Source organism: Micrasema longulum, unplaced genomic scaffold, assembly GCF_059751315.1.
Source record: "Micrasema longulum isolate JH-2025_06_02 unplaced genomic scaffold, ASM5975131v1 h1tg000613l, whole genome shotgun sequence".
NCBI lineage: Eukaryota > Metazoa > Arthropoda > Insecta > Trichoptera > Brachycentridae > Micrasema > Micrasema longulum.
The window spans coordinates 184,349-199,742 of record NW_028277809.1 but is presented as its reverse complement, the minus strand read 5'-3'; the positions used below and the strand labels follow the sequence as shown (position 1 = coordinate 199,742).

The 15,394-nt window shown below is 32.9% G+C and overlaps 1 protein-coding gene across 1 annotated transcript in view; it reads right to left on the bottom strand.

The window, feature by feature from the left end:
- LOC148280129 (fat-like cadherin-related tumor suppressor homolog) overlaps positions 1 to 14,923 on the bottom strand; it is a 64,465-nt gene extending 49,542 nt beyond the window's left edge. Inside the window, exons 1-2 of the mRNA XM_088228880.1 lie at positions 14,902 to 14,923; positions 9,347 to 9,453 (exon numbers count right to left, since the gene is read on the bottom strand). Of these exons, the coding sequence (XP_088085006.1) occupies positions 9,347 to 9,453; positions 14,902 to 14,923 (129 nt within the window). The remainder of the gene's footprint in view (positions 1 to 9,346; positions 9,454 to 14,901) is intronic.
- Between the last annotated feature and the right edge of the window lie 471 nt (positions 14,924 to 15,394).

Below are 15,394 nucleotides of genomic sequence, written 5' to 3'. Positions count from 1 at the left end.
AAATAAACAAATTAGAATTTTAAATTTTATTATTTTAATTCATTCAAAAACGTTAAATACAATTAGTTTAAATATTCAAAGTTGCTAATTTGACCGAAATCTGGCATCAATAAAAAAATATGGCGACGCATAGAAAACGTTATCTAGAAAAAAATACATCTTGGCCAGTTTATTCAATGATCTTGAGTGTTCCATTTGAAGTCATGGGTCATCTGGTTGGATTTGACACCAGGTCCAGTAGTAATTGATGATCTAGTTCATCGCCAGAAAGTTCTCAGAAGACACCCGCATGACAGTTTCTTGATTCGTTTATTTGTCCGTAGATACAATCCAACTGTTACCTTTTTCATAATGTGCAATGATAAATTTAAGGATGAGATTGTAATTGCGATTCCTAAACTATTCGAACTGAATCAATCTGACAACCAAGAACGTAGCGCTGGCCGTGTAATGTTTTTACATCGAAAGTATGTTACAATATAAACATAAATGATTTATTAAAATATACGTTATAAAAAAAGGGAATCTGTGAATTTCAACCAAAGATTAATGGGATGTCTAGAGACACTGGATCTGCATAAATTAAATTAATTTAAAGCACTTTTAGCCCTTTAACTTGTAGCCCCTTTTTTGAAGTTCGCTTACGCGATTGCACCCGCTTGGTTTAAATTGTGTCACGGAAGAAGGCTTAGAAAAAAACCGCATTGGTAGATGCGTTTGCCACAGACAAATTCACAAATATTGGTTGAAATATTCTCTGTAACGGATGTCAAAAAACATGTAAAACTTCCGCAGTTGCGAAAGCAGAAGCAGAAGTCTGTTGCATCGCTAGTCCTTAATCTACACTTGATTCTGCCACCCATCTTGTATTTTATCAACCAACTGAACTCCAGAAGGGGAAAGGCAGATACAATGAACAGTCATGAGCTACATGCATCGCTTCAAGCTCTCCGAGATCGACAGCTGCCCATGCGACGGTGAAACTCCTCAAGATGTCCCTCACCTTTTAATGCATTGCCCCCTTTTCAGCTTTCAGAAACAACAGCCAGAGGCGCGATGCAGAAGCCTGGGTGAAGAACTATGCAGCATCCCATCGGTGATAGGTAATAAAGAACTCACACGAGAGGTAGTATTGTACATGGTCCAAATAGTGCAGGCAATTGGTATAATAAACCAAAGTCGGCAAAAAATACCGAATACTCTTCTAGTGGAACGGAAGGCCTGTTGACTACTGTCAATAGGCCGGCTTCTCCTGAGGAGTTTTGAGTGGTGTCCTCTTCACATGAGCAAACGCTGAGAAGTTCCTGACTGACCCACTTTAGTACGAGTATATCCTTCCCGATCCTCAACAGTTAGCTAAATCTAAAGGAAAATAATAGCAGAAAAATCCACTTATTTGAAATATAAACCTTATATATCATAAGCAAGGTAAAGAATAAAGCAATTCCCATATTTTTTTTATTTTATTTAAATGAACAGTGTTGTAGCATGACCAAATCAAAGAGATATGATAATATTTTTTAACTTGTAACTATTTTTTTTTACTCCGGGCGGATAAAGAATACAGTTCTGTTTGTAAAATAAACTAGATGAACTATCGTAATACGTTTTATGCTTAGACCAGCTTCTTCCAGAGTGATTGGAAAAGTAATTATTAGCCCCTGCTCACTAAATTCGGTGAACGAGTATTTGGGGTCGCAGGATTTCTGGCATGGAATACTTTTCCAGCAGAGTTACAAAACTGCTAGAGAGAAGTGAGGTTTCAGAATAAACTTAAAACCTATCCTCATTTACAATAAGAGAACAGCAAGAATGAAGAACTACCCGGGTGAACCTTGCTCTAGTGGAGTTTGACGTTTACAAACCTTTATCCGCATCGAACGATGCATGGATCATTGCACTAGTATTATAACAAAGGCAAAGTAGTCTTACACCGGTATCAGACCAAGGCCGATATTACAATAGGAAGTTAAAAGAGTTTTATTCAATAGGGTCATTTCATGTTTTTTTTTTTTTTAATAAGGACTACGATGGTATATTTTGAATTACCCGAAAACGAGACGTTTCGCACCCTATGTGACTAACGGCACGTATTATATTACCGCACTATGCGTTTGCGCAATATTAGTTGGAAGCGCACTCTGCGACAAGATTTGTGGCGTCGAAATGATGTAACGCCAAGGGCGAGCCGATTTGAATGTGCTCGATTTTAAACCAAAAAATCATAAATAAAAACTAGTTTTTTATGCATTAATACTATTGAAAGTTATATCATTAGAACCGTAAAAAATCGCTCTAAATATTAAATACTTTTTTAATGTTATTTTCGATTCGTGAAAATATTCTATAGTTTACAAAGCAAAACCAATATTCAAATTAAATTATCAATCACAGCTTACCGATAAAGATAATTTTTATACTCATTTTCATATAGAAAATTCGATTTTCCTTTATGGACTATTGAAAATGGACTGTTTTAACTCCCCGTTGTAATCCGAGAGTAAGGATTACGTATTTAATTTATTTAGTAATCAATACTTAAATTAATCAGTTTTCTTTAATCACTGATTAATTTTATAAATCATAGTTTGACCTTCTTGAAAACATTACCAGTCACACAATACCGCGGGAGGGTTGAAACCGGTTACTGGTTTACAAATTTAAGTGGATTCATTTATTACATTTGAATTGTATAAAATTACGTAAGTAATTTATAAAATCTTCGATATTTGTATTGCAAGTTAGGTCAAACACATTAGGTCCGGTGAAAACAGTGATATTTCAGCTCAGTATTGAGAGACTGACATAGACTCGTAAGCCATTTTCGTTAAAGAAGTTCCAGGGTACGGTTTATGAATGGAATGTGAACCGATATAGTCCAGGGGTCTTTAGAAAGCAGACATCTGTGTGATGTCGGACTAACGATTTCCTTTGAAACTGGGTTTGGATATCCTGGATGAACTGAGACCGCACAATGGAACATCCACTAAAAGAATGTGGGGAATTTTATTTCTAAACCTGGGTGCAGAATAGCCCGATTTCAATTTGCATCGTTGACTCTATAATATAAAACTTGGCGTATTCTTCTAAATATGTATGTTCAAGTAGGTAATATAAAATATCGGGTGCTTTATTAAGCGTTATACAACAATAATTGAAATAAAAGAAGCAAAAAAGAATTTGCGAAAGAAGAAGGCACGTCAACTACCTAGTTTAGCGTGATTGCAAAGGTACAAAAATAACATCAAAAGTGATAATGAACACAGTAATGCGATCTGAAACGTCGGAAAAAAGATTACGGATGTCCACAGCATATTAACCCAGAAAAACTTACTGTGCATACGAATGGCTGGGAAAATTTAATAAATTGAATCATGAAAGTACACATTTATTTTTTGAAAATGACATAAGAAAATGTATATGCGTGTATAATTTCAAGATTTAAAATAAAATACATAAATAATAAAAAAAATGTCCTCCGCATATGGCAGTTACGTAGCGCATTCTGTCGGTCCAATTCATGGTCAGGTTTTCCAATAAATCCGGCGTTATTTCCGAAATGGTACGTGTTTTATCAGCTTCCAATGCTTTAAGTGGCGCTGGTTTGTTTGTCGTCAAATCACGGAATCATGGAGGCCAATTAACAGGACCAATTCAGGAAATAATGTTGTCGCCAAACTTGACACGCAGTTAATTCATAATTTCACAAAGAGCTCTATACGTTTCGAGAACTGAACCGTATTTTTTTCGAATATTTAGAGGCTTTACTAACATATCGCATTAAGTCATTAAAACAAGTTGCGGGATAATCACACTTAAAGCTTTTTTATTTTTTCAACGCATTATTTCTCCCACAATTTTATTTTATTTTAAAGCTTTAAAAGAGCAATATTTATTCTAGGCATATCATAAAATGTAGAACCAACATCATGCACCTATATTAAAGAATATTTGAAATATATCGAGGCTATACTGACAGAATGCATTGAGTCAATATTTCAAATATTTTTAAATATAGGTGCAATATGTTGATTTCAAATTTTATGCTACGCCTAGAATAAATATTACTCTTTTAAAGTTTAAAAATAAATTAAAATAAAAGAAAATTGCTGGAGAAATAATGCGTTGGAAGAATAAAAAAGCTTTAAGTGCGATTATCCCGCAACTTGTTTTAATGACTTAATGCATTATGTCAATAAAGCCTTGATATTATTTCCACTACTTGCAAGCGTTGTTCGATTAAAAGGCGTTCCACTATTAATTCGAGTATTATTACAAACCACGAATGTAATGGAATGTAATGTCATCATTAGTTTGACACGATACAGTATTAAAAGCCGTTTATACGTGGACAATATAATGTTGTTTTGTCCCAGTACTCGACCATTCTCCACGTATAAACAGCAATTTGTAGGACGAATATTTTTCCCGAGACATCTCAGCGAAATCTCCGCGAAACAATGATAACTCACAGCACCACGCGCGGTCACATTGTCCCCGTGTAAACACGCGTGAACAGGACCTTGTGGTAGTAGCAATTTGCTCGACGTGAATGTGTCGCTCCCGCCGATTTTTTCGGTCGAAAATGGAGGCAAAAAAAACATTTTTATTACTTAGTTCGTTCTTTAACAATTCCATTACATCTAGGAATAAAATAAATAGTATTTTTCGTAAACTCGCTCGTAATAAACTCCGTCGTATATGCATTTTCGCAGTGCTCACGTGTGAACTGGGGCCGAATTTTCGCATTGTACCGGCGTTCTGTCTCGCGTGTTCGAGGCTGTTCACGAAGCTGGGACAAGACAATATTTATTTATTTATTTATTATGGAAATCATAGTCTTTTTTATAAATACAAGATAACAATGTAAAAAAGTAATATCAATTACAGGTTTCACATTAATTTATGATGAATACAGAAGGAGAGGGAAAAAAAATAACTACAAAAAATAAAACTTAAAATATTATAAAAATCAAATAAAAAGTACATAGCATTGTAAAGTTAAAGTTTTACAAAGTACATACATTGTAAAGTTAAACTTTTATTGGTATTTTTTAGCTGCTGATAAATCACGTGAAAACACGGGACCGGGACACAACGCAAGGTTATTATAATCACGTGTTTACATGGCTCCAGGATACAAAGAACAAAAAAAAGAGTGAGACCCTGTATTTGTGCGTACATTGCAATGCGATATGTGGCTCTCCATCCAATGAGGCCGATGTTGGCAAAACTATCATACAAAAATGACTTATTTAATTATTTTTTATAAATATGAGAAGTTTCAATTGATTTAACTCAGTATTTTCATAATTATGACACCTTTAAGAAACCTTTCACAAAGCATGAAATTTCACAAAAATGGGCCGGGCACAGGGTAAATTCTATGCGTATTCGGCCGGCGCTCAAAGTGTTAGTAAAAAGTGGTTCATAAAACAAAGTAATTTTATTTATATATCTCTCAATCAGTATTCCACTGACAAAACCAAAAAAATATATATTTTTTAAATACAACATTTGAAAAATACTAATTTATTAACAAATTGTGATTAATGTTATGCATAAAAATCATTAGAATGAAACATCCCAAATATTGCGAGTTTCGGGTATTTTATTACGGCGCTAAGTACTAATGTGGGTACACACCCCCTACCCTTACGCTGAGTTAGGTTTACGACAAAATTAGGAAAATAAATTATAGTAAGCGTTGCGATTTCATCCCCCGAACTTAATATGCCATGTAAGTTGTTGACGAGTACGCTTATCCAAAACGCAAACAGAGATTAAACAATATTAATTAATTACAAACCGCGCGCCTGCCCTGATGAAACATCAAATGGCTTGCTAAACTAAATTTCACAAAACAAATCTCAGAAACGCGGACATTGTAAATCGTTAATTCTATTACAAAATCTCGATAACGGATATCTTTCTGTCAGTAAAAAATAACCCTGGGAAAACAAATTGTGAGGAAAACTAAAGGGGGTGAGAAAAGTACGATTTTCGCTTTCTCGTGAAATTTATAAAAATGTGTGTTTATCAAGTGAGTTTCTGTTTAACTGAGCCTTCGAATGTAAAATTAAAAATTAAGAGGCGTATTAACACATTGTTGAACTGGATTGTAGTTCCGTGGCGGACTAGTGTCGCGGAGTGTCGCGGAGTGTCGCGGTGTGTCGCGTAGTGTCGCGTAGTGTCGCGGATTCACGGATCAGAGGTCCGAGGCTCACTCTGGCACAACTTGATTTCCATTTTCTAATAGTCTTGAAAATTTTCCTCAACTTTGAAGTATTTGGGTAAATCATAAGAAGGCAATTTATTTCTCCATAAAAAAAATAATTCATTGAGAATTTGATTGAAAAAAAGGTAAATTTTTAGAAAAAGGTATATTGAAGACTAAGCATTCACAAAGCGTTTGACCTATCATTGGCTGGTTTGAGAAGCCACTTTACACACTGTGTAACATTCGCCGTTCTGTCTTGTTTAAACATGCATATTTCTTCAATTCTTCTATTTGTTTATTTTAGTGAAGTTAAAGAGCTTGAAACCTTAATATTATTTTTTCACCTACATACTAGACAACGCATTTTTGAAAAAAATTACACTTCTTCTTGGACCAGCTAATATTTGAAATCAACAGTATTTTGAATTTGTCCAAATTTTTATAGTAAGGACTGGATTTCACTGGTAGCTTATATTTAAGTTTGAGAGACATGGTTGCACGATCATGAAAAAGGGAGATGTTATATTTGTTATTTTTCTAACAAATCATCTTTCGCGAGCATTTCTACAATTTTTTAAATTTAATTATAATAAATAACTACAAAGTGCTTCAAACATAAATTTTATTTTTTTTAAATGGTTTAATAATAAAATGGCACTATTTTTTCAAGGCAAAATTGATATTTATTAATATTTTTTTAAATATTTTTATTTATTTCTTAAGTTAGCTTATATCACAAAACATAGTATATAAACTAAAATTTACACTTATTTTACTTACATATCTATTAACATCATTTTACAGTACACACAACATTTCTATTTAAGTTCATTCAAACTTTTTTCATTCTTCATACATTCAGGCATCTTTTCATAAATTTTCAAACCTTTACACATAATACAATTTTGAGATTCAGTTTTTTTTTAAATGGCAGCTTTATTCTATTTTTATTTCTAGCAATACAATTATGGATTTTTTTATTTAGCACCATCTTATTACAGAAGTATTTGGGCATTTGATTGTTTAAGAAGTAAAATATAAAAACAAGCATATTATATATCAGTCTCGTTTTATTGTATATACACACACCTTCACCCTTACTTTCACACTCTAATACATACCCTCACATACGTACACACAGACCCTCACCTACCCTCTCTCTCTTTCTCACTCACACAAATTCTTATTCTATACCTACTTCTTTATGTATAATGTATTTTTGTAGATTTCTATAATTGGTTTCATTTTTTCGTTTGTACACAATATATATTTGCTGTATTCGTGTTGATATCCCAAATAAATAATATGAAACAAATGTTTTTTGTTGTTACACATGGATCCATAAAACCATATTACTCAGTTCAATAAACAATCCAAATGCTTGCAGACAGGCTGGATCTCTATTTGAACGAGCTCAAAACAGTGTTGATTAAACTAACTGGTATAAGAAAAGGTATACAAATTGAAAATTTTATATTTTTAGGCGTTGTCGAGTAGGTGAATTGGTTAAGCCGGATGAATCTCACCCATATGATAAAAGTTGCAGCTCTTTTACTTCACAAAAGTCGACATTGAGGGAGAAAACCCACCTCCACCCGCAGCTGTTATAGAGTCCTGGGGGACTGTCTGTCAGCCACGCTATTTTAACGAATTTACTTTCTACATAAATATATATACAGGTGAATGGAACTGAACCCGCCATAGCAAATTCGCACATAGAGGAGGTCATTTGTTAATTATTGGACCTTACTTTCCCTAGCTGAAGTTTTATAGTTTGGGAGATATGTAAATTTTTATATTATATTGAGATTATTCCAAAAGTTTACCTTCAAGCATTCAGAACTTTATTTTTTTTATTATTTTAGTATTTTTTATTATTTGTTGGTAGTCATAAACATTTGTGATTAAAATACGTCTGAACTTCCGTCATACGAGGGTTAAAAAATATTACGCAAAAAAGTAGTTCGATAGGGAAATATAACATACTACGAATACCGATAAAAATATATGAAATTGATTTAGAACAATTCATTGTATTTTCAAAATCAATATGGATGTTGTGGAGAAATGTTTTTATATTTAAATTTTAAAAAGAACTTTAAAAAAATACGTCGCTAGAAAAACGCAACACGTTTGGCCTTAACAGTTGTGACGTCAAGATTCGTGACAATTTTCTATAAAAATTTGAATGGGCAGGAACAAATAAACATGAATCGTAACGTATTAGGGGCGTGGCCAACGGAATGACCGTTTTTGCGGGAATTCAAAATTACAAATTTAAAAATATTTTTTGTGCTACTAATAATTAGCAAAAAAAATCTTTTTACGGGATAGCATTTTATAGACCTTTATTACTTTAAAAATGTTTATAAAAAAACTGATATTTCCTTATTAATTTGGGACTTAAAAGCGTCATTACTCATCAATCCAACAACTTACAAAATATTATTACTCAGTTCGGTAAACGGGTAAGTTCTTATGGTTTAACAAATAAATCTTAAGTGGTTTTTACTCGATCTAGTAAACAAGAGACAAGTAATGGATTTGAGTAGCCAGAAAACACGGGGACAATTCCTTAAGTCAATCAGGCTGAATCTAATAATTTTATTTGGTTCGCGAGAATTGAGGTATGGGTTGATTGAATTCCAATTAATCTTCAAATGGACGTGCCACGCCACGGAAGCAACGCCTGTCTCATCCTGTCAATTCGGCCTGTTTACCATCAAACGAAAAATGCAGAAGGAAATAGAAAAATGTGAGGAAAACAACAAGAAAATTTGTATAAATATATCGGATTGACATCTTAATCAGAAAATAGGTATTTTCTGTTCATTATTAAACACTTTGAGAGCGATCAATCGAAAATGCCCAGCGTGGATTAGGATAACTCTTGCTTTATTTAATATTTGATATGATTATAAGATAAACAGTTTAATAACTACTAACGGAGTTTCCGAAAATCAATCAAATATATCAAGGCTTACGAAACATCTTATTTTCATGGATATTTTCGGTATAATGAAAATATGATTAGCCGATTAATTATCTTTCTCAATCCTTCGGTTCTTAGCTCGGTGAGAACACTATTAATTTAGGAAATATTAAAATATGATGACAATATTTTACCTTGACACAGGAATGAAGTGGTACAACGCCTTGGTCCTGCGCGCATACAGTGAGCCAATAGTGATCCTTGCTTTCGGCATCTAGTACGGAGAGTGTTCGAATTTTTCCTGAAACAGAAGTAAAATAACTAATTAAATACCGAATTCCATTTATTCCATGATATAAACATTCGTGAAAAGGAAACAATTAAAGTCTATTTAAGATGTCAACGATATTTCATTGGCTGGCTGGCTTAAACGGTCACTATTCAACCCATATTGAATCCACCAACAAATTCAATGACGTTTACCAAATAATATCAGAATACGAAAAACGAGTTTGTTACGGGTCTATGCATGTGCCTATAGTGAAGATCGACAAGGGAAAAAGCCGTTAAAATTGAGTTTTGGTACCGTTTGTGATGCGACAAAACCTGGCTGGTTATTCGTACAAAGCGCCAAACTCGAGAATGAAATGTATTATCAATATTTACGGTTACGGTTACAGGCATTCTGATTGCTATCAGTACTCGTACAATTATTGTTAGAATTTTGGTTGATGTAGGCGAAATTATTGATTCCAATATTTGTATAAAAATATTTCAGACATCGTTAATGTCGGATTCATACCTTAGCGGTGCGTTGTTTGATTTTTAAATAAACACGGAAATTAGTGTTGAAAATTACAATGTTTTGCGAATCTACATATAATAAATAAAATTCCAAGTCTTACCGTAAGAAATCCGAAGAAGTTCTAATTTAAGATAGAGCTTTGATTCCAGTAGAGGTAGCTACGTTAGTAAATATATATTTTGCTATGGGTAAAGGCTAATATACTCGAAAGTTCTACAGAGCTTAACATTGCTGATTGGTATTCTAAAATGAAGTAGGCTAAAGAGCTAACAAACACTAACAATCGATTCCTTTGATCACTACTGGTGCTTGTTACAGCTTCATTGGAGGCCTACTTTTTAAGAACGCTTATTCTGAGAGATACACGTGGATGAGAATGTTTATATAAAGAATCGGAAATAAATCACTCAATCTTTATTGATTCGCAGAAAAAATACTTTTTAATATAGAAATACCCGTTTGGTTACTCTGCATCAAAAAACTTACATTTCATTAAAATACTAAGATGGTATCGAAAAAGATTACAAAAAATAACAGTTTTAGGAGGAATTAGAAGTCGATAAGGATTCATGCAAAATTATTTACAACACAATGAGGAAGTTCGGTGTTTTTTTTTATTATTTGCTAATAGACTATCAAACTTAGACAAAAATAATAATATATATATCGTATTATCGGCACTATGATTTTTTTAAAGTTTTGTGATTTTAAAATCACTCTGGCTGTGACGTTTAAAGTTCTCTACTATGAGTTGTCCAGATTGGTCGGTTGGCTTCCCGGTAACCTAAATATATCATAACATTCTCTCATTGATTGATTTAGGAAAACTAGTGAGTGACGTCGTTCAAAGAAGTTCATTATTATCAAAATCGTTTTTATTAATTTTTCATACGTTTTCGAGAATCTTCGTAGTACAAATAAATGTTCTTATTTTTATCGCGCATAAGAAAACATTTTTATAATTAATTTTCCGTTGTACTAAACTTATTATTGTTACACAGATTGACTACTGTATCGGCATATTTTTTTTTATCACAAAAATAAACTTTAAACAAACTAAGTATACTAAAGCTTTAAGAATTATTTTGAAAAAATAGATACGCAAATATAATACTAACATATAGGCAAATAATAAGATATTTTATTGCAAAATTAGTAATTCTAAAAAAACACAAAATTTTGGAAAAGAAATATTAAAGTCAACGTAAACATAATCATAATAACAGAGAAAACGTTAAGATCAGAGTCCCATTTTAAAAGAAGGAGAAGTCACCGAAATTAATTTAATATAGGGCAGTAAAATTATGAAATCCAAAAAAACATTAATGAAAAAGAAAAAAAAACTAAATTTAAACTTAAGGCTAAACGTAAGGCATATGGATTAAACAACTTACCAATAATATTTATAATGTTATTATTAGAGCACACATAAGAAAATGTTTGTGTGCAGTATTTTTAGATTTTAATTAAAAAATAAATAAATAAAGATTATTGCGTGTATTATAAAAATCAATCAAATTATGCGCAAATCCGAAAGGATAAAGAATTATCAATTTAAAAATAGTAAATGATTTTAATATTGAAACACGTATTTTCAAAGTAGGTTGGATGTTGCTTTATAGCAATATACCCGTCAATGTACTTTGTATAAAATTATAAATATAATATTTCTAAAGAATAATAAGTAATTTAAACTGGGTAGGAACATAAATCCAAGCGGTTCATTATTTATTTATTTTTGCAGATTTATCAATAAAATGTATAAAATAAAGATAAAACATGTTGGCTTAGTGTTAGTAAAAACTATTTTTTATCCTTATGCGTGTCAAGTACGTCGCGCGTCGGCACAAATCTTGTGACCATGAAAATCAGCTCCGATTTGCTAGAAAAACCTGAGTGGGTGCTTTTAACGTTTACCTATCTACATCCTAAATATTGCAAGTTTATTATTTTTTAGTTACACTTAAGGGCTTTTTATGTACAAAGTACATTTCTGTTAAACAAAAGTTATATCCGAATTACCAACCCAAGATACATATTTCGCGATTGTCTAAAGTTGCAATCTTAATATCAGCTTTACGGTAAATTGTAATACATAATGCATATTATATAATGATACTGCGAAGATCATTACGGCTTCAGGTTGAATCACGTTCCATAAGTTCGATAATTATCTACAACTTATAAAGCGGTTATGCTCGATCATAAGCCCGATATGTGCAATATATGCAGAAAATTATTCTCAGAACTAAATGAATGCGGTATTCTGTTTTAAATGGGGTTAGTGCCATCAAATAGTTTAGTAAACATGGATCGAGATAAGTCTTCATATTTGCTATGTGCGGGTTGAGAATTGGCAAAAGAGACTTATTTTGCATATTAAAACATTTTGCAACATTTACATACTTCGTCGTTGGGTTTAAAACATTTTTATTTTTCGTATTTGGCAATCGTGACATAAGCATGTACCTGAATGTATCTCTAACTGATCAAAATGTGTAAAGAGTACATCAATAAATGAATAAAGTATTATGCAAACATACAATGTATGTAAACATAATACTTTATTATACACATCTCTTGATATATTTAACACACCCCTTAATTTATTTAAAAATAAATTAAGACTGATTCTTTCTGGCTGCGATACGATCCCACTTGCTATTTAACTATGCTCACACTTACACGCACCTGAACACTTACTCCCACTTAAATACACACAAACACACCTCACCACTTACTCTCATACGAATACACATAAACACACCCTTTTGTTGTACCACAATTTAATATGTATGATTTTTATTTAGAAACTTTGCTGGTCTGTCTTTAAACCGTACCTTTTTTATGTTATTATATCATTGTCGACTGTTTGTTTCTGTAAAACCAATAAATAAGCTTTTCGATCGAAATTAATAATTTTAAAAAAACCTTTATTAGAAACAGAAAGTTACCTCTAGTTGCGAATGTCAAATATTACATTTTAAATATAGGTACAAAAATATAAAAACGAACGCATTTCAGGATAACAGTATATTTTTTTTTAATTAAAAACATAACTAGCAATCAGATCAGTAATATTTAATTTATTCGCGGTTTCCGTGATACAATGGCTAAGACGCTTAACTCACACACGAAAGGTTCCAGGTTCGATTCCCGATGAGAACACGAACTAAAATAGTGTTATGCGCTGTAATTCATCACTGTAATTGAGTCTTCTGGCCTGTCGTGGTGCAAAAAAACCAGCCAATGACAGGTCATAAGCTCTGTAAATGCCTAGAATTCCATATTCCCCTCTCAAAAATGTTTTCCCTATCTGTTGAAATAAATTTGAACAAAATGTTGTCATTAAGTAAAAGTATTTACTTTTTGTAATTGAAGATTTAAATATATAAATATAAATAATGATAAATGTCGGTGCTAGTTCAAATTTCATCAAATAATCCAGGACCTTAGAAAGGTAGTACGAGGTCAAATCATTTAAAAAAGAAGCAATCTCAAAGTCACATAAAACAGAAGTCCCAGTTTACTCGAAAGAGTTAAAGTTGCCCTGACCGAGTCAATGTTAAGAGAAAAACTTCGCATCCTCTTCCCGCATCTCGGGATGCTGGATGTCCCAAAAGTAACATGCATATTTAATAAGGAACTTTATTTAAGTGCATACAGGTAGGAGGCGACTTTTTCAACTTAAATCTGGTGAAAGGAACTAGACTAGGACGAAAAGGAAACGAGCACCTTTGGAATATTTATGAAGAGAATTCAGTTGTACGGAGACCCACGGGGGCATAAGCGACGGCAGTGAGCTTTGGTGGAAAATAAATCTGCCACTGGGGAGATTCCAAATTCTAACTGGGAAAACGAATGGTTGCAAATGCGGAGACTAGTGCGTCCCCAACAACCACTGGGAAATCGACGTAATTAAAAATATATACATGAACTAAAATAGAACAATTCTTATTGTTTTTTCTGGGTTTTTATGCCGTGTGTCAATAGCACTTAATGCCGACCGACTCAGATAAATGCTATCAGCATTTGCAAGGTCATGAAAATCTACGAATCCTAATGTAGACTCAACATTGAACTTTTTTTGAAATATTTGCCTCCAGGTTCGCTATTTTTAGAGTATTTATAGGAAACTCGAAGCCAAACTTATTGAATAAGGTTCAGTCGCTTAGAATAAGTACCAAACTTTATATATGTTGAAACCACATATCATTTCGATAGTTCAAAGGATACGCTTTCATTTGAATAAAATATTTCCACAATAGGTTTGTTACGATATCAATAATATTTGCATCTATATATATATTTATATAGAAATATCCGAACAGTGGGGTGAAAGATATAACAAGAATTTTCTGCGTTCATCTGATGCAATTTAAAGGGTTAGATTGTTTGTTTTGTTGGTTCGCGTTCGCAGGGGGGATGGGGGGTAGCAATCAACAGTTGTTGTTCCGCGTCTCTGAAAGCTCTCAAAAAGCTTTCCAAGATTAACATTCGGATATTGGTCCACAGCTCGATAAATCTACGGAGCGCATAAGCCCCTCGGTACTGCGCTTTAAATACTGGAATATTCAAATGCTGAAAGAGCTATCGACGGATGCCGATCCACGGTACTGTCTACTATCCACTTTTTATTTAAATAAGCGCAAAGTTTAAAAAAAATGTTGAATAATTTAGCTGTAGCTTTATATTATCTATATCCATAATAGAAAGGCGCATAATAAGATGATAATAAATAAAACGCACCTTTTAATTCCAAATACCTAATTTGGCAATTAATTTTAAACTAAAAGCTTTAAACTTCTAGATCTCTTTCTTTATTTTTGCTTGGGAAAAATTTCTAGAAAGAATATCCGACATAAATTAATGAGCAAAGCAAAAAAAAAAAACTAAAAAACCAACAAACGGAACGTCGAGAGATAGGAACGCTGGAAAACGTACCGTCAATCTCTTTTTCCGTCATATGTAAAAAGTTGAAGAAATAAGTACTCGTCGTTTCAAAGGTTTGCGAGTGTATAAGAAAGTATAATTTGCATATCCATGTACGAGCGCGATTTGAAAGCGTTTTTTTTTATTTCAGACAGCTGCAAATATACATTTGAAAGTTGTATTTACACAAGTTTCAGAGCCGTAAGTAATGACTGTTTAAATTATAACGAGCTTAACGGGCGGTATCAAAACAGGTTAATTAACAACGAAACGTTGTAGTATCAACGGGTAAATAGGATGATTGTCAATAAAACAACGAAGAGTATGGTCTGGGAGAGAGTACAAACATTCATGCGGCACAAATTACGTGTGCTTTAGACCCACAATAATTTGAGCCGTACCGCGTACCATACGGACTGCTGGAACATCGCAATCGAAGGCAGCGCGCGTCAAATACCTCCGTATTCATGAACAAGACTGCTCATCAGTTATAACCGCTGCGCTC